Raw genomic sequence first — 19654 nt, 5'->3', positions numbered from 1 at the left:
ATGTAGGACAGGTCCTGGAATAGGAGGACGTGCCTGATTCCCTCCCCCGATCCCCCTCTCCACTTTTGGGACTCCTCCAGGTCTACTCCTGGTTGATCTCCCGGAAGGGCGAGGCTAGGAGCAAAAAGAGCCTTGGGGCAGGCAGGCAACCCTCCCCTGTCTGCCTCGCCCTCTCCTGCCTGCCTGCCTGCCTGCTCTGGGTCCAGCTTCCCTTGGCTTGCTGGCTCTGCTGCTGGGGCTCTCCTGGGTCCTTGCAAAGCAGCCCTTGCTGGCAGGCATGAAGCTGGAATTCGCCCCGCTCCGCATCCCTTGGGCCAGGAGAGTGCAGACCGCCGCTGTCTTCCAATGGGTCTTCTCTTTCCTCCTGTTAGGTAACCAAGGGCTCCCTCTTTGCATCGGGGGCTGTTGGTGGGCTGGATGGATGCCTTCCTTTCCAACTGCGGGGTTCTCTTGGCAAGGTTCTGGGAGAGAGGAATTCCTCCCCAGGCTGCATCCACACTGGAGAAATAACCCGGTTTGGCACCACTTTGAACTGCCCAGGGCTCCCTGCGATGGGATTCTGGGCACTGTTGTGCCCAGGACAGTTCAAAGTGGTGCCAAACCGGGTTATTTCTCCAGTGTGGATGCAGCCTAGTAAATAGGATCTTGGATTCATTCATCAGAGGGGTTTGAAGTGGACTGGGCTGGAGCTGGTGGGAAGGATGGGGTTATTCTGCAATGCTCTGGGCACTACTTGGAAGTAGTAAAAGTAGTAAAAGCCACCCTGAGCTCTCAGGAAGACAAAGCAATCATAATAGCAGAAATCAGTAATAATAATTGATTAGTAGTAGTAGGATAGATTAGTAGTAATAATAGATCTGTGGGACACGGCTTGACAGCCTTGTCAAAGGGGAAGCCTTTGCCTAGTAGATTAGTAGGAGTAATAATAGTAGGAATCAATAATAATAATAGTGGTGGTAGTGGTAGTGATTGGTTGTTGTGTGCCTTCCAGCCATTTCTTGAGTCAGCAACAAGTCATTTGTTGCCGCTGTGTGCCTTCAGGTTGTTTACGACTTCTGGCGATCCCAAGGCAACCGTGTCATGGGGCTTTCTTGGCCAGGTTTCTTCTTGGCAAGTGGCTTCCCATCCTCTGAGGCTGAGAGAATGTGATTTGCCCAAGGTCACCCAGTGAGTTTGTATGGCTGAGGCGAGAATCAAATCCTGGTCTCCAGTCATAGTCCAATACTCGCACCGCTACACCATGCTGGCTTTCCGTTTCTGATTTATGGTGACATTATCATAGGGTTTTCTTGCCAAGTTTCTTCATAGATTCTTTGCCATGGCCATCCTCTGAGGCTGAGAGTGTTTGACTTGCCCATGGTCATCCAGTGGGTTTTATGGCCAAGCAGAGAATTGAACCCTGGTCTCCAGAGTCATAGTCCAATGCTCAAACCACTACACCACACTGTTTCTGATCTATGGTGACCCTAAGGTGTCACCACTGTCATGGGGTTTTCTGGCATTGAGAGTGTGTGACTCACCCAAGGTCACCCAATAGGTTTCCGTGGCCAAGTCGGGAACTGAACCCCGGTCCTCAGAGTCCTAGGCCTACATTCAAACCACCACTAATAGTGACACTGAAATGGGTAGGGTTTGCTCCACAGTAAAACCTCCTTAGGACTGTGAGTGGATGCAATCCTCAACAAGCATGCTGCTTTACACACATCTGTGGAAGTAAATCCCACTGTCACATGTATTTGCATGTTGCCTTTCCATGGAGTCAGGTCCTCTGCAAAATGTAGATCTGAGTAAACTTCAACAGACTCAAAGTCTTCACCGACAGTCCTACACTGGTTTACTATTAAATAAGCCCCGCCTGTTTGTAACTAAAGTACAATTTATTATTTTCCAGTAAATATGGGTTGGAGTTGGTTGAACAGACAGCCATAGAGAAGGCAGCCGTTTGTGAGGGCTAAAAACAGGTTGACTGAATTTTACCCATGGATAGGTGTTTGGGCTGCTCCTTTGCAAGCTAATTAATACCCATAGGGCACCAGCATTAAAAGAAATGATGTAGTGGATCAAAGGGTCTGAGTAATTAATTCAATTCTTCTGGGGGGGAAATTACATTGCTAATAATGGCTGTCAAGGTTATATGGAGCAGTAATTCCTAATAGGAAAAAATTAATTTTGCAAATTGCAGCAGGGAGAGAAAGCAAATGCAAATCAGGTACTCACTGTATAAGTAGAAATGGATGTACTTCTATGGGAGAAATGTGACTGCATTGTGAAACAATGCTGCTGCATAACTTTATCTCCTTGGATTCTGAATGTTCATGATGACTAGAAATGGCTTTAAGATTTCTATGTTTCAGAAAACACAGAGTAGGCCAAGCAGTCTATATTTGGTTTTGTTGTGTGTCTTCAATAATAATAATAATAATAATAATAATAATAATAATAATAATTTATACCCCACCTCTCCAATGAGATCAAGTTGGCTTACAACAATATTAAAAAGCATTAAAATACAAGTCATTCCTGGCCTATGGCAACCCTGATATTGCCTTCTTCTGGGGCTGAGAGAGTATGACTTGCCCAAGGACACCCAGTGAGGTTTTTTGGCCAAAGGGATTTGAATCCTGCTCTCCAGAGTCATTGTCCAATGATCAACCAAGACACCATTGTTGTTGCTGTTGTTGTTCAAGTTGCTTTGAATTATTGCAATGCTAAGGCAAACCTATCATGGAGTTTTCTTGACATGTTTCTTCAGAGAGGTTTGCCATTGCAATTCTGTGAGGCTGAGAAAGTGTGACTTGCCCAAGGTCACCCAGTGAGTTTATGTGGCTGGAGCCTGGATTCAAACCCTGGTCTCCAGAGTAGCAGTCCAACACTCAAACCACAACACCATGCTAGTACTCAATCTATATTGTTTGCTATTGTTTGACCAGAATTTCATGGACATACAGGAATTATGCAGGTTTGTTTCCTCTTGCTTACTTTAACAACCCGAAAACAATTTTATATTCATTGTAGTCACTCAATGGAAGTCTGAAGTCCATCTGAAGTGACCTGTTTCCAAGATGCTTCAGTGTAACTCCCTTTGTCACTCACCATTGGTTGTGCTGGCTAGGACTGATTGTTGTTGTTTTTAGCTGCCTTTGACTTATGGCTACCCTGTGAATAAGACTTCTCAAAACCTCTCTATCCGCTACCTCTCTGCTCAGGTCCTGTAGTCTCAGGCCTGTGGCCTCTGTGAGCAAGTCCATCCATCTGACATATGGTCTTCCTCTTTTTCTACTGCTTTCTACCTTCCCCAGCACCATTGTCTTTTCTCATGAATCATGCCTTTTCATGACGTGGCTGAAGTATGAAAGCCTCAGTTTAATCATCTTGGCTTCCAGGGGGAGTTCAGGCTTGATTTGTTCTAGGACCCATTTGTTTGTTTTTTTGCCCATCCATGGTATCCTCTTCACCACCACCACCTCTCAAATGAACTAATTTTCTTCCTATCTGCTTTTTTTCACTGTCCAGCTCTCACATCTGTAAATGGCAATGGGGAATACAATGGCCTGGATGGTTCTAACTTTAGTGTTCAGCTGCTTATCTTTACATTTTAGGATCTTGCCTATTTCCTTCATAGCTGCCCTTCCCATTCCTAATCTTCTTCTGATTTCTTGACTGCAGTCTCTGTTCTGATCTATGTTTGATCCAAGGCATGGGAAATTTATAACTATTTTGATTTCCTCATTATCTAGGTTGAATTTATGTAAATCCTCTGTAGTCATTAATTTTGTTTTCTTTATGTTTAACATTAGGCCTGCCTTTGCACTTTCTTATTAGATTTTCTTTAATGATAGTTCCAATTCTGTGATGCTTTCCGCTAGTAGTATGGTGTTGTCTGCCTATCTTAGGTTGTTGATGTTCCTTCCTCCTGTCTTCACTGCTCCTTCTTCTGTGTCTAAACCTACTGTACATTTTTTTTTCATACAGGTTGAACAGGTAGTGTGATAGAATGCAGCCTTGCCTAACTCCTTTGCCAATTGGGAACCATTCTGTCTCTCGATAGTCTGTTCTTACAGTACCCTCTTGTCCTAAGAATGCATTCCTTATCAGGATCATCAGATGTAGGCCCCATTCCCACTCGCCCATTTGCCCTGGATAGAACTGGTCCCCCCAGATTGAATCTGCCTGGAAAGAAGTTCGTACTACCCTTTACCTCTATTGGGGCAATTTACCCCTCTGAAGTTCACATTTGTGGTACTGGTTTAAAATGGAGCCTCCTCTGTTGTCAATCAAATTCACTTCCGCTTTCATTAAAGGTGATGTATCCTACAGCCATTGGCCAATGAAGTGGGTGCTTTCAACCCTCCTTTAAAAAAAAACTGGCGGCAGTGTGCACATATTCTGTCAACTTGTCAAATTTAAAAACCTCCAGGTGTGTGTTTGTGTGTGTTGTGTGTATTTGGGTCATTACAGATTATGGCAATCCTAAAATGACCCCATCCTGAGCTTTTCTTGGCAAGATTGGTTCTGAGGACATTTGCTATTGCCTTTCTCCTGAGGCTGAGAGAGTGTGACTCCCCCAAAGTCATGGGTTTCCACATGCCAGCCTCTAGCATCCCCTTCGCTTCCAGCCCAATGCTACCTCAGAAGCCCTTGCCTCCTTCCCATGCCATCCTCTTCCTGTCACAATAATAATAATAATAATAATAATAATTATTATTATTATTATTATTATTGTTCCTCACCCCAGAATGCCATCTCTGCATCCTCTTGCTTTGTTTTCCCTCTGACTGCAACCCCAGAATGCCTTTACATATGTAGCAAAAGCATTCACATATTGTATCAATTTGCCAAATTGAAAGGGAAACATTTGTAACATTCATATTGTAGTATTTGCATATTACACACAAAAAATAATTTTTAAAAAGCCTCTTGCAAATTGAGGTGCCATGCTGGCAGCAAGCAAATGAAAAGGAAATGTAGCACAAGCAGACACATTATATCTATCTATATATATGCATCAACCTGTAGAACTATTTGCATAGTCTGTCAAAAATAAAAATTCCAATGGCAAAAGATCAAAGAGGACTTATCACGTTGGGAGAAAGCAGGATTATCTTGGATGGGAAAAGTGGCCGTTGTGAAAATGATGGTTCTCCCAAAATTGATTTTTTTGTTCCAAGCCATACCAATCTTGACTAATGAAACTCCTTTTAAGTTATGGAACAAAGATATAAGCAAGTTTTTATGGGGAGGGAAAAAACCATGGGTTCGCTTTCGTTATATGTATGATGAAACCAATCATGGCGGTCTGGGTCTCCCCAATTTAAAACTTTATTTTTACGCAAGTTGCTTTGACTGGTTAATCCCATGGTTTACATTAAATGATAGAAATTTGTTAAATTTGGAAATGGCAGGGAATATCTTCGGCATTCATGCCTATCTATTTTATGAGAAGATAAAAATTAATCACGCTTTCCTGTCACATTTTGTTAGAAAGGTCCTTTTGAGGGTATGGATGAAATTTAAACATTTGATTTACCCCCAAAATCCCGCCGTGGACTTCTATAAACGAAGCTTTCCATAACGGCGACAAAATAGCATGTAACCGTTGGGTTACATATAAGGATATTCTAATTAAAGACCCAACAACGAATATATTAACAATGAAGTCCATGGATCAGCTGACGAAAGAAGGTTATTGTATAAACTGGTTTTTGTTCCGGCAATTAAAGGAAAGATTTGTATCAGATGTTAAAGATATAGGTATATGTTTAGAACAATCAGATTTTGACAAAATTATTTTTGGAAAAAGTGCAGGTAGGATCTCAAAATTTTATAAATTTCTGTTGAACCTTGAGATGCACGAGGAGCTAATAAAACCGTCCATGGTAAAATGGGCCCAAGATCTAGGTGAAAGCCTACCGTTAGACCAATGGGAAAAAAACTGGTCCACTAGGATGAAATACACGGCTTGTGTCATTATTAGAAAAAATTATTTGAAAATGCAATACAGATGGCACTTGACCCCTTGAAGCTCTCTAAGATATATAAAAATCAAATTCCAATATGCTGGAATTGTAATAAGGCCATCGGTTCTTATGTGCATATGTGGTGGTTTTGTGACTTTGCAAAAGAATATTGGAAAATGATTCATCAAAAGGTGCAAACTATTTTACAACAGACTCTTCCTCTAGATCCTAAAATGTATTTGTTGAACATGATTATGAATGATAAGTTAGAAAGATCGCATGGTAAACTGTTGTTTTATATAATTTCAGCAGCCAGAATCGTGTTTGCTTCTTATTGGAAAGCAACCCAACATCCCTCATGGAATGATTGGGCCATGAAGTTGTTGGATTATATGCAAATGGATAAACTAACATGTTATGTAAGGAACTTGGATTGGAAAAAAGAAAAAAGAGTTTGGGAACCTTTTGTATGTTTTTTGGAAAAAGAAGAATTGCCCTCAGATTTTATTTGGTAATAGTAATTGTATAAACTTGACTTTATAGTCCTATAGGTGGGCAAGATAATGAAGTACGGTAGCAAATACTTAAGAAAACAGCTTGATGTTTTGATGTAACAATAAACATGTGAGAAATGAGTTATGTAATCATGACAGAAGTGTAATAGGTTCTCTAGTTTCACACTCACTTGTCCCGCCTCCTCAGAGGAAGTTTTGATTTTAGCGTGGTAATGGAAAATTATGTGCGATTATATTTCTGTTTACTAATTTACTCTATTTGATAATTATCAGATGTAGTGAAAACTTTTACGTATATAATCGTAAATGTGTACTTTTTAAATGTTTAAAATACTCAAGATCATATACTAAAAAAAAAATTCGAGAGAGAGAGAGAGAGAGAGAGAGAGAGAGAGAGAACTGCCTGCAGAGAGGGAAGGCATGTTCCGCCCTTTGCCCTCCTCTGACCTAATCCCTCCCCTGAACTTGACCCTTCCTCCTGCTCCTTCCTCCTCCTCCTCCTCCTTCGCCCTGATGAAAGGGAGACATGTTCTTCCCTCTGCCCTCCCTCTGACCTAATCCCTCCCCTGAACTTGACCTGAACATGACCAGGGACAAGTTCACATTTGCCAGGACCCGGTTTTTCTCAAAAGATACAGGTAAAACTCTGCTTTCAAAAGACCCTCAACAGGTGTGCAAACCTCAAATTCGAGTGTTAAAGAATCAGGGCCAATATGAACTTCCCACTTTTAATCCAGAACCGGGGTAAAGGGTAGTCTGAATGCCCACCTAGTGGCATTCCCATTTCTTTAAGGGCATTCCATAGCTTTTCGTGATCTATGCAGTCAAAGGCTTTGACTGAACAAAAAAAAATATCTTTTTTCCCCTGGAATTCTTTGACTCGCTCCATTATCCATCGTATGTTTGCAGTGTGGTCCCTCATGACTCTTTCTTTCCTGAATCCTGCTTGGACATCTGGCAGTTCTCTCTCCATATATGATTGGAGTCTGTGCTGCAGATTTTGAGAATACTTTTGCTTGCATGGGAAATTAATGCTATGGTCCTGATGGGTATTACAGTTAAAAAATCTGGGGATATATGCTGGGCAATACATTTATTAGGCCAGCCCCAAAAGAGGGCACAAAATTCCATGTGCTGTCTTTCAGAACTAAAAGTTTCTTTACCAGGAGAAGATTTTTTAAAAAGCCTGGAGGGGGAAAAGAACAGGGAGATGTATTAGTGTTAAAAATCACATATTTTCCATGTTTTCTTTAGATGGTTTGAAAGGACAGCAACTATTACTTTAGGCTCATCAGGCTACATCTCCAGTGTCCCTGGGCCTGTCGGGAATAAGAAATACAATTTTGGCTTTATTGCAAACCAATAAAATTTGACTCTCCATTTGAGAATACAAAAGAGACCCCCTCGAAACTTGAAATGTATCCCTGGGCTACAGTTCCCCAGCCTTGTGTAGCCATTTGTTATATAGCAGAGCTTCAGTTTTCTTAACAGTTGTTTTGTATTCAGGGTTTATTTGTTTTGTTCTTTTCATCTTTCACATTATACAGAATTGTTCATTTAGCATGAGCTAGAGCTGTGTGTTTGCTTAGCTATGACCATAAAAATAGTTTTTGCACTTGGGTGTTGGCTGAGAGTTTTACATGAACAGAGGCTTGATTAGATTGATACTGTGTAGTGGCACTGAAAACAAAGTAAATAGTTCCCAGTCTTTTCTTTGCACCAATCAGGATTATAGAGATCACATGGATTTCCTGGTGGACCTGGAAGCAGAGTTTGGAAAGTTACTATTTTTGGAGTAGAACTCCCAGAAGCCCTCCACCAGCATTACTGTTGGCCATGTTTACTGGCCAGTTTTGGGATATGTTGTCCAACAAAGTAACATTTCCAAGCTCTGTCGGAAGTTCCTCGTCAGATATAAAATTTGTTGTTGTTGCATGCTTTCAAGTTGTTTCCAACTTATCACAACCCTAATGTTCCTATGGGGTTCTCTTGGCAAGTTTCTTCAGAGGGGTTTTTCCATTGGTATCCTCTGAGGCTGAGAGAGTGTGACTGGCCCAAGGTCACCCAATGAGATTACATGGCTGTGCTGGGATTTGAACTCTGGCTTCCAGAGACATAGTCCAACGCTCAGATCGCTACCATAAAATATACATGTCTATTTCTGTGGCTATGATATTTGATTGCAAACTTCAGGCAAGTTAGAATTTATTTATTTGATTTTTATCCCAACACTATCACAGGCTAGGACTCAAGGCATCTCCCAGCACAATTAAAGACATGCAAATAGAAAGAATAAAAATAAAGTCAATGAAAACAGAGAGAGAATTTTGGCTGGGGCCATTCTTGCCTGCCCCAGCATCAGACCAAGGCTGAGGAACCTTTGACCCTATAGACATTTTAGGACTACAGCTCCCATAATCATTGGTATATGGGGCTTTTGGGAGTTGCATTCCAAAATGTCTGGAGGCCAGAAGTTCCCCACTAATGCAGCAGAGCTTTTTATAGCTGCTGAAAGCTTCAGTTTGTTATGAATCTCAAGTCTAAAAGGTAATGAAGAAATCTTGGATGTATGTGATTGCTGTTAAAACCAAGTATCAAGCAGATATTATGAAAATATTCAGTACATCTGGGAAATCGGCCTGCATTAAATGCATACCATTCCTTCTGTGAAGTGCTTAGCAATGCACGTTCTTCTCTGTCCAGCTTTCACTTTCCTCTTTTGAAAGCACAGCTACTTCTGCAGTCCCAAATACATTTGTCTTAATAGTTTAAAAATGTGTTTATTGTCATAGCAATAGAGGGACTCAGATCTATGTAGTCTTGCCAAGAGGAATCAGTTTGATCCTGAAGAAGTGAAATTCCTGTTCTCCCATGAGTGTGTTACTGCTCTTGTATATGGAAGAACTTGGATAAGAGCAACCTAAAGATAACTAATTAATGCCTTTTTAAAATAATGTCCAATAATCTCTAAGCAACATTTCACAATTTTGCCAAAGAAAGATAAGACAAATTTCTAACTGCTTTGTGCTTAGGGTTGCCATAACCTGGTTGCAACCGGGTTTTTCCCGGTTTTGGTTGCACCTGCCCGGTCACGGCACGGGTGCAGCCAAAAACTGGGAAAAGCCCGGTTGCAGCGGGGTTGCTGGGCAACCCTGGGGCCTCGCTGCCCTCCTCCTCCTCCCACGCGCATGGTCGCGTGGAGGAAAAGGAGGGCAGCGAGGTCTGAGGCGGAGGAGGCTGCAGGGAGGCAGCGCCTCGGGAGCAGCCGCGCCAACCTCCCCGCCTCCCTGCAGCCTCCTCGCCTCCTTCCTGGCCTCCGCTGGGGCCAGGAACGAGGCGAGGCCGCGGCGCTCGCCAGTGGGCTCCTCGCCTCCTTCCTGGCCTCCGCGGGGGCCAGGAATGAGGCGAGGCCGCGGCGCTCGCCGGCGGGCTCCTCGCCTCCTTCCTGGCCTCTGCTGGGGCCAGGAACGAGGCGAGGCCGCGGCGCTCGCCGGGGGGCTCCTCGCCTCCTTCCTGGCCTCTGCTGTGGCCGGGAACGAGGCGAAGCCGCGGCGCTCGCCGGGGGGCTCCTCGCCTCCTTCCTGGTCCCTGCGGGGGCCAGGAATGAGGCGAGGCCCCAATCCTGGCCTCCGATCGTGGCGGGGCCCAGGCGGGGAGGGAAAGCCTCCTTAAGTGGAGGCTTTCCCTCGCCGCTTGGCCTCCGCTCCCCGCCGCGATCGCGAGGGAAAATGTAGGACAAAATTTTCAAATGTAGGACACATTTTTGTGTGTCCTACATTTTTCCCGGTTTGGAGGTCCGGCACTATGGCAACCCTATTTGTGCTGCAGACTTCATTATTCTTGAAAGTGAGGTGCAAGATATTTGAATGGGGAAAGAAAAGCTACTCTCAGCCCCAGAAGTAAGCAGTGGCAAACCCCCTCTGAACAAATCTTGCCAAGAAAACTCCACAATAGATTCACCTTAGTTGAAAATGTATTGAATGTACAGAACGACAATCTACTTGGCCATAGCTAGAATCTGACTGCTTTAAAATAGGACCCAAGAGATGCTAAGTGTTAGGCCTGGAAATTTTCTCCATTCATACAAGTATTCAGAAATCCTTGCTTGACTTGAGCAGCAGTAAGGAAATTCTTACTGTTCTTTCATCTGTTCTTTCTAGGCACTGGCCCCATACAGACAGGCCAAAATAAAGCTGCTTTGGGTCACTTTGGAGGTATGCTATTTAAATGATGTATGTGTCCTAAGAGTCTGGAAGCCATGCCAAAGCCATGATCCAGTCCTAAGGACTGGAGTGCAACTTTGGAATAGCTTCCGGACTCTTAGGATGCATACATCATTTAAACAGTGTACCTCCAAAGTAACCTAAAGCAACTTTATTTTGGCAGTCTGTATGGCTTTCCCATGAAGTTACACTCATCTTTATCCATGATAACATGCCCTTGATCTGTACAAGTGATTAATAAAAGAACTGCTGCTACAGTTGTCTGTTTTGCTTTGGAGGGTACCCTTTGGCAAAAGCTAGAGGAAAAGCAAGACAGATGAACTGCAGGTCAGAAGTTCAAAGACGATGCTTTGGTGAATTTAGGCACATGGCTTTGAGTCATTATTAGTTACAGAGAATAATTTAGCAAGGCTGTGAAAGCTGTTGCAAGCTTTAGCTGCCTCTCCCAGGGCCAGCCCTACCATTAGGAAGAAGAGTTGCCTTAGGCAGCAGGTTTGAGTATGACAAAATGATAACCAATTGTTATTTAATTTGCTATTATTGTATTTTCCAACTAGTGATAAAGAGATATGTGTGTGGGATTGTCTTGCCTCTGAGCCAAAACAACTTGACTGTCTTTGGGAACTATTCACTATGATCTCTATTGGTAGGGTTTTCATTACCTATTCTTCCTTGTCTTGGGTTGACTACAAGGTTTGACAGGAAGAGACACTTACCAGTTTTTCATTCATGGCAAAACCACTACAGATAAACAGGCTGACTTTTCACATGTTTGCAATGTTTAAAGTGATATTTCTTCTGCTTAGAAGTTATATTTCATTATAGGTTCAGAACTTGTCAGTGATACTTAAAATAAAGATCAGAATAATCTTTATGAAGTTGCTCACAATTTAACTGTATGCTGATGATAAACTGGCCTGCTTTTGAAAAACAGATGAAGAGTTCCCAACTGAAGTATATTTGGCCCTATATACAAAGCCCTATTGAAACATTTAGGTAAACATGCAACTAGCCGGATGTGCCATGCTGGCTGGACAATTGTGGGTATTATAGTCCAAAAAAGTAACTTTTCCAAGCTCTGCAGCTTCTTACATTTGTGAACCTCTACACATAGGGAAGTGTCTCTGTTTCAAACTTTAACTTTCCACACGAGGAGAGTGATATCAGTAGGGGCTAGAGTAGTTCCCCTTTATTTTTATTTTATTTTCTTTTAATAAATACCTGAAGAGGGAACAAGTGAGCTCAACATGAGAATTTTCTAGTAGAAGGTACTTTCACATATCTTGCAGTTCAATATTTTATAAATATTAGTAGGGTTAAGGCACCCCATTCTTTCTGTTTTTGTATATTATGGAAGCTCTGCATTTAACATGACCATTGATCAAAACAGTTATCTTAAAATAATATTTTTTTTAAAAAAACAGCATGGAAATATTTTAGCTGAAGTCTTATACAGCAGCTTTCCCACCTTGATGCCTTTCCATTGTCCCCAGCCAGCATAAACAATGTCCATGTTGGCTGGGACTAAGGAAATGATAATTCAACCCATCTGGAGGATAAAAGGTTAGCACAAAACTGCTCCCTTTTATTTAGGGCTCATTCCCACTTGGAGGTTAATTTGGTTCCTAACTCTCCCTTGCTCCAATTTGGAAAGCAATTCTAAAAGGTCCCCTGTTCCCATTATGAAAGAGGATCTTTTCCTTACCCCAGTGAAATCGCTTTTTTCTGCCATGATTTTCATCTCCACTGCTAGCGCTGCTTCAAAATCCACTGTCAATCATCTGTGATGTAAGCAGCAGCTTCAGCTTGGAAATGGGGGGGCGGGGTTTGGAGGCTGAGATAGTGTGACCTGAGGCTGAGAGAGTGAGGCTGAGGGAGTGTCAGAGTGACATGAGGGGGAGAAAGAGGAAGAAGGAGGCAGGAGGAGGATGGCAACGGAGCAAGGCCGGGGAGGATGGAGGGCAAGACAAAGGACCAGGGAGGAGGCAAGAGACCCAGGAAGGCTTGGGGAGGGAGGGCACCAGAGCCAAGGAAGGCTTGGGAAGGGAGGGCATCAGGGCCAAGGAAGGCTTGGGGAGGGAGGGCACCAGGGCCAAGGAAGGCTTTGGAAGGGAGGACACCAGGGCCAAGGAAAGCTTGGGGAGGAAGGGCACTGGGGCCAAGGAAGTTTGCGAAGAGAGGGCACCAGGGCCAAGGAAGGCTTGGGGAGGGAGGGCACCAGGGCCAAGGAAGGCTTTGGAAGGGAGGACACCAGGGCCAAGGAAAGCTTGGGGAGGAAGGGCACTGGGGCCAAGGAAGGTTTGCTAAGAGAGGGCACCAGGGCCAAGGAAAGCTTGGGGAGGGAGGGCACTGGGGCCAAGGAAGGCTTGGGGAGGGAGGGCACCAGGGCCAAGGAAAGCTTGGGGAGGAAGGGCACTGGGGCCAAGGAAGGCTTGGGGAAGGAGGACACAGCATGTTTTCTTTTCTTTTTTGTAAATAAAATTAATTGATGAAGCAATAGAGTGGTTTAGCACCTTTGCAAGCAGTTGCTAAACCATTCTATCACTTCATCGATTAATTTTATTATTATTATTTTTAAAAAATCAACCAAAAGTCACACCAATAAATGAAAAGGTGGGGGGGGGGGAATGACATCTCTCAAAAAATGGGGAGGGATGGTAAACACCCCTCTGCCATTAGTCCTTTCCCTCCAGAACACTGTGATTCTGATCTGTCGTTCGCACTTGTTCAACATTCGTCAGAATCTATTCTTTTAAAAAGACCCTCTTTTAAGCTAATGTGTGGAAAAACCAGTTCTTTTGCCTTTGCCTTGCTTCATCACGACCGGATTCGATCACATCAGGACAGGAAGTGGTTTTAAATGGGAATGAGGGTCATTTGCACCAAACTGCAATTTGCTGTATTTGATAGTGGGAACAAGCCCTTAGTTATTCATTCAGCCAGTTATTGGTAATGGTTGTATTTGTTATCTGTCCAATAACCAAAGCTCTATGGGTGGTTTACAAATCAAAAACATAAACATACAAAATAGCAATATAATAGTAAAACAAGCAGTTTAAAAGTAAATCAGGCAAATACATCTAATAAAGGCAAAATGAAACAAGTCAGATTAAAAAAAGATAAATCCAGAGAACAAAATTAGAAGTAAAACCAGCAGCAGACAGCTGGGTTCATTGTAGGCTGCATAAACTGTGAGCTGCAGTCCATGCTAGAAACAGGCTGGTCATATTTTGGCACAGTCTATAATGCAGGATGTACACTACTCCCTTAATTCTTATTAGCTTTATTTATACAGCATGCTTCTCCCAGAATTGGGAGTAGAAATGAGTTATAAAATTGAAAGGAATACAGTATAGATTTTAAGAAATACAAAAGATTATCATGGCAATGTTAAATTAAATTAACTAATTAATTAATTAATTTGTTCCTGAGTTCTTGTCCAATGATATGGCTCCTTGAATCCACACCTGCAAAATCTCATTTTTATATCTATCCCACAACACAGATATCAAGACCAGCCCTATCATTAGGCAGAATGAGGTGATCTGCTCAGAGGGATGATGTCAAATGGAACAGCAATCACCTGACCTTTCCCCTGAGGACAGAGTAATACTATATATTCTGGGCAAACTGCCCTGCATGATCTAAGCCAGTCTGCTGCCCTCAGGAGAGGATGGTAAATGCAACAACTTCATGAGCACAGAAGTAACCTTCAACTGGTAGTCCAATTGGTTTCTGTAGGGTCATTTGAGGTCTCTCATCTTGTACTTCTGGCTTAGGATTGCAAAATAACTTGGACCAACCATGGGCAACACCACAGAATTTAATCAGCAAACTATGTGGGATGTTGCACTTATGGCCCCCTTTATTTTGAGCCAGATTGCTTCCTTTAGGGAAGCAAGGAACTTGCATGCATGTACACACCAAAATCTCTAGAGTACAAAAAAGTGTCTAAACCAGAGAGAAACTGGTGCCCTGTCCTCTATTTTGTCTGTGCTAGGGGTGACACACAACACAAGGATATTTGTTCCAGAAAGTAACTTATGTCCTGAGGGAAAATGTCTGAGAGACAGAGCTTGCAAAATGTTGGGGTGGTTTTTTTTACTGCATCTCCCATAATTCTCCAGCCACCATGAACAGTGGGGGATTCTGGAGGGTATAGTACAAAAGGTACTTTTCCAGACTCTTCCTTCAGCAAAAAAATGCATTTACCCATCAACAAATTTAGCAGTCTTCCCCAGTACAGTCATCCAGATGTGCTGGACTTTTTAACTTTTTTAAAAACCATTTTTACTCTCAACTAGGCTAAAGTCACTTAGTCAGTTGGGTTTACCTAGGTATTAATTCACCATTCAGTAATCAATGTGATGTGTCTGCTTTTGTGCTAACCAATAGGATTCCAGCTATGATCTACAGTTAGCATGGCACTGAGTTATGGAAGGCTGAACTACTGCTTATCCATACAGCTGTACATAGATTTTTCAACTAGTTCAGGATTGAGATATACAGGACATAAAGGTGTTATTTTTTGTAAATTAAGGAACATGCTACAGCTTGATAAGGTGCTATTGATTTTCCACCATCCTTACCAAATCCATTGTTAGTGTAAACCCACATCTCATTGCACTCCATGATGCATGAAAACTGGTTCTGGAAGGTTTCCCTGGGGAGTCTATGGATCCCAAAGCAGCCTGCAGCAGCAGGCACCAACAAAAAGATTTTAGAAAATATTTTCAAGCCAGCAGTCACAAACTGGGTTTCATCTTAATTGGGTGCCTAAAAGAGATAGGTGAAGCACTGAAACTCAGAGCCAAGGTCTAGCATCTGGAAAACGTAATTTGAACCCTGGAAAATACCAAACATCCATTATGGGAGAAAGAATTGCACAGAGGAAGCGAGCCAGTTTGTTCAAGACAGCAAAGGACAAAACTGAAATTAAATACTGAAGACCGGGAGTGAGTAGAAGCAACATTTGGATCTGTTTGTAGTTCCCTGGCAGACTTGCAGTAGCTCAGAAAGATTTCTGACTCCCAGTTATTTAACAGGAGCAACAACAAAATGGCATCCTTGCAGCCCCAGATGAGAATCAGAATCTTAGAGATGGAAGGGGTCATTACAGCTATTTAGTCTAATCACCTGCCATGCACTTCCAGAAGATATGCTGCAGAAATGTAGAAAGCCTACAGAAACCACAAATAGCTATGGGGGTGGGGGTGGGGGCGGGGGCGGGGGCGGGGGCGGGGGCGGGGGGGAGAGTGTACTCAGTTTAGTTTTGCTACCCATAACATATTCCTAGGTTCAGAATTCCAAAAACAAAAGTCCAGGCATTAATAAACTTGTTTGCCTCCCATGTGGGCCAGCTTGTAGCACATAGGCCTGCTTTATGATGTCAGGGTGGCATGTTACTATATATTTCTGTTTTGAGCATGAAAGGGGAATGCCACATTGGGACAGAACTATGCAGGATGGCCCTGATCCTCACTCATGTTTGATAGGAAATAGATTTCATACTGACCAAATAGGGATTAAACCTGCCCCCTCTCCCCCCTCCCTTTCCTTCTCCCTCCCCCTTTCTCTGCATCAACAATCTCCAGGCGCTCCCCCCTGATCTTGTGGTTGTTGCTGCGTGCCTTCAAGTCATTCCAATGTATGGTGACCTATGGGATTTTCTTACCAAGATTTTTCAGAGAGGGTTTGCCACTGCCATCCTCTGAGGCTGAGAGAGTGTGACCTGCCCAAGGTCATCCAATGGGTTTCCATGGCCAAACCAGGATTTGAACCCAGGTCTCCAGAGTAATAGCCCAACAATCAAACCACTACACCACACTGACTTTTTTGAATAAAATAGTAGTTACCTATAGCTTAAGGTATGCTTACCTTGTCCCTAGCTATATTCCTGGTTTATAGAACCTTCCAGTAGTACCTAACCAGTCACTTACTCATTCAGAGCTGTCTGTATTGCTATCCAGTCTGTCACTTTTGACCAAGAATCTTCTATTGTCTAAGGTTTGCACAACTTAGTCATCAACTTGCTGTTGATTTGTCAAAGCATCTTAAGAAAACCTCTTGAGTGATTCTTGTTGATCTTTTTGAGTCATGGGTTCACAGTAATTTTGGCTAATAGCCCATTCAGACAGACACAATAGGGGTGTGTATTTGTTTGGAGCTTAGTAGTTTGGAGATCACTGGGCTTCACATTTGCTAGACTGGAGACCAGGGTGAGCTGGAGAGTTAAAATACAACCCACAAACTGTTCTTGCTATCTGATAGTGGAGTTCTTTGAATAGCCTGCTCTGGCACTAGCCATCTCTGCATTGTGTGACTTGCATGTCTCAAGGTCATATTGTTGTTAAACCACATGGAGGCCTGCCAAGGAGCTGAAAAGGTGGTAATTCTGTCAAGCCAAGTGACACTCTGTTGAGTCATCTTCGTGCCAGGAATACATTGAACCACAAACTCAATACATTCATCTCACCTTGTAGAATAAATGAGCCCCAAGATACTTTTGAAGGGCTGGTGACAGATGTGAAAAAAAACAGGGGAAAGGCAAAAAAATGATCATGGCTGTGATAGTTTCTGAAATAAGCTACGCTTTTATATGTTTCCCACACACATGAGATTACTGAGCAAACTCTGAATCTGTTGGAGTTGAACGCTCTGAGAATCCCAGTTTTCATTCTCTTTTAAAGCCTTCCAAAATCCATAGCAATGTAAACCAGCTGAAGAAGCAGTAAAATGCAGGCAAATGTGAGATCCCTATATCCTAACATCAAGTTAGATGTTTAGAGAGAGAGAGAAGGTGTGGATGTGGAAGAGGGAAGAAAAACTGACTTGAAATTGAAGTTGTGGTGATTACAGCATTGAGTTGAAATTGTTAAAACAATGGAAATGTAAAGCCCAAAACAAAAGCTTTTATAAATAATTGTTATCTAAATCTGCTTAAAAATAACAAAACAGAATATAACAAAAGTATTCACAACCAATATAAACAAAAGATACAAAATGAACAAGAGCAATAATGGCAAGCAGAATAATACAACACATATATCAAATAATGGCGGGTTATAGACCGCCCATTTGGGGCGGGCAGCCGCTGAGGCCCCGATCCACCGCTTTTCAGGCTGCGGGGAAGCAGCAAAACGCCGCTTCCCCGCAGCCTGAAAAGGGGTGTCCCTGGGGCTTCAAGCCCAAAGGACACCCTGCGGTGGCAGGGAGAAGGAGAAAGGGGCCGCTTGGCCCCTTTCTCCATTGCTTTGCTGGGCGCAGCCATCTGAAGGCTGTGCCCAGCGAAGCAAAGCGCCGCCACAAACCAGGAAGGAGCTCCGAAACGGAGCTCCTTCCTGGTCTGCGGAAAGGGCGCCCTAGGCGCCCTGGCGCGGACCGGCGACGTCACGTCCGCGCCGCCCCGTGTAGAGGCGGCGCGGTCATGACGTCGTCATGGCTGCCCCCTTGTGGAAGGGGAGCCACCATTTTGTACGGACTCAGTCCGTACTAGGGTTAGGGGGGGTGCGGAAGCACCGCACCTTCCTAACCCTAGTACGGACTGACTCCGTACTTTAATGGCTGTGTGTAACCTGCCAATATAAACTAAATTGAAGCAGGGTAACACAATATAATGCAAAGAAAAAGGATTAGAGAAAAAGGGAGAGGGATGAATCACATACTAAAGCTAGCTTTATGAAGGCTCAGCAGCTGATTAGGATAACACACACAGCTGAAGATCATTTCTAGCTCAGTAGCTCAGCATTAGCACTATAATGGTCATTAAACCTATAATGACTAAAGTTATAAATCTTGTTCTTATTCCAACAGAAATGAGGAAGGTTTACAGACATTCAAATGAAACTGTGACTGCTAGCAGATGGCGTGAGGCTTTTAGATTTCACTTTTAAAGCACTTTAGTCACCCTCATTGGGCAAAGATCCATACTCATTTTTCTTCTTTCTTGTCTTTCTTTCTCATCATTTCAACTGGTCTTCACTTCAGTCGGCAAAATAATAAATAAATAAATAAATAAATAAATAAATAAATAAATAAATAAATGGATTCTGGATACAGAACATATTATGCAAAATATCAAATGCACTTGATTTGAATGCTTTACAGAATATGGAGGTTTTTTTAAACAAGGAAAGAAAATCAGAGCTTCATTTATAAACCATTGTTTCTTTGTTTATAGTCAGTTTATATCCTTTCCTCTAAAACAAACTAAGGTTTCATCTCATTACAGTGTACACATTCTCTTTTATCCCTTTTCCCTGTATGGCCCAGCTTTCTAATCTAATAAGGTCATTTTGAATTTTGATCCTCTACTCAGTATTTGCTACTCCTTTTAATTCTACAAATTTGATAAGCATGCCCTCTATTCTTTCATTCAAGTGGTTGATAAAGATGTTGAATATCACTGAGTTCAGGAGAGAATCCTGTGGCTCCCCACTAGTCACTTCTCTCCAAGATGAAGAGGAGCCATTGTTGAGCACCCTTTGGGTTGGTCTGGTCAACTAATTACAAATCCACCTAACAGATTCATTGTCTAGCCCACATTTTACTAACTTGTTTGCAAAAAATATCATGGAGGACCTTGTCAAAGGCCTTACTGAAATCAAGATATGCTATATCTACAACATTCCCTTCATCTACCAAGCTACTAATTTTATCAAGAAAAGAAAAAAGTGGCAATTCTATTGTGTATAAGCTTAGGAATGTAGGCAAGTAGGACAGTGCCAGTGTCCTTTAAATCTAATAACAGTAATACTCTGTAGTGAGTTTAACAGTTGACACAAAATAACCTCTAAGAAGTAACACGTGCTTGAACTAACAGCTGTTTAATGCCATTCAGTTCACGTAACATCTGTTCAAATCCTTTGTTCAATAAAGTTCATTTTTTGTTTTATCTAAAAAAAAGGAAAAAAAGAGAGATCAGATTAGTCTGTGATGACTTGTTTCTCATGTGTACAAG

The 19654-nt window shown here is 42.6% G+C and overlaps 1 protein-coding gene across 1 annotated transcript in view; it reads left to right on the top strand.

Annotated features, from left to right (window-relative positions):
* The first annotated feature begins 277 nt into the window (after positions 1–277).
* LOC149318206 (2-acylglycerol O-acyltransferase 1-like) overlaps positions 278–19654 on the top strand; it is a 31383-nt gene continuing 12006 nt past the window's right edge. Inside the window, exon 1 of the mRNA XM_089507746.1 lies at positions 278–371. Coding sequence (XP_089363872.1) covers positions 278–371 — 94 coding nt within the window. The remainder of the gene's footprint in view (positions 372–19654) is intronic.

Source organism: Sceloporus occidentalis, unplaced genomic scaffold, assembly GCF_023333645.1.
Source record: "Sceloporus occidentalis isolate IW3139 unplaced genomic scaffold, rSceOcc1.0.p SCAF_2, whole genome shotgun sequence".
Classification (NCBI taxonomy): Eukaryota; Metazoa; Chordata; class Lepidosauria; order Squamata; family Phrynosomatidae; genus Sceloporus; species Sceloporus occidentalis.
The sequence above is the reverse complement of the archived record's forward strand: the minus strand, read 5'-3'. Positions and strand labels throughout refer to the sequence as shown.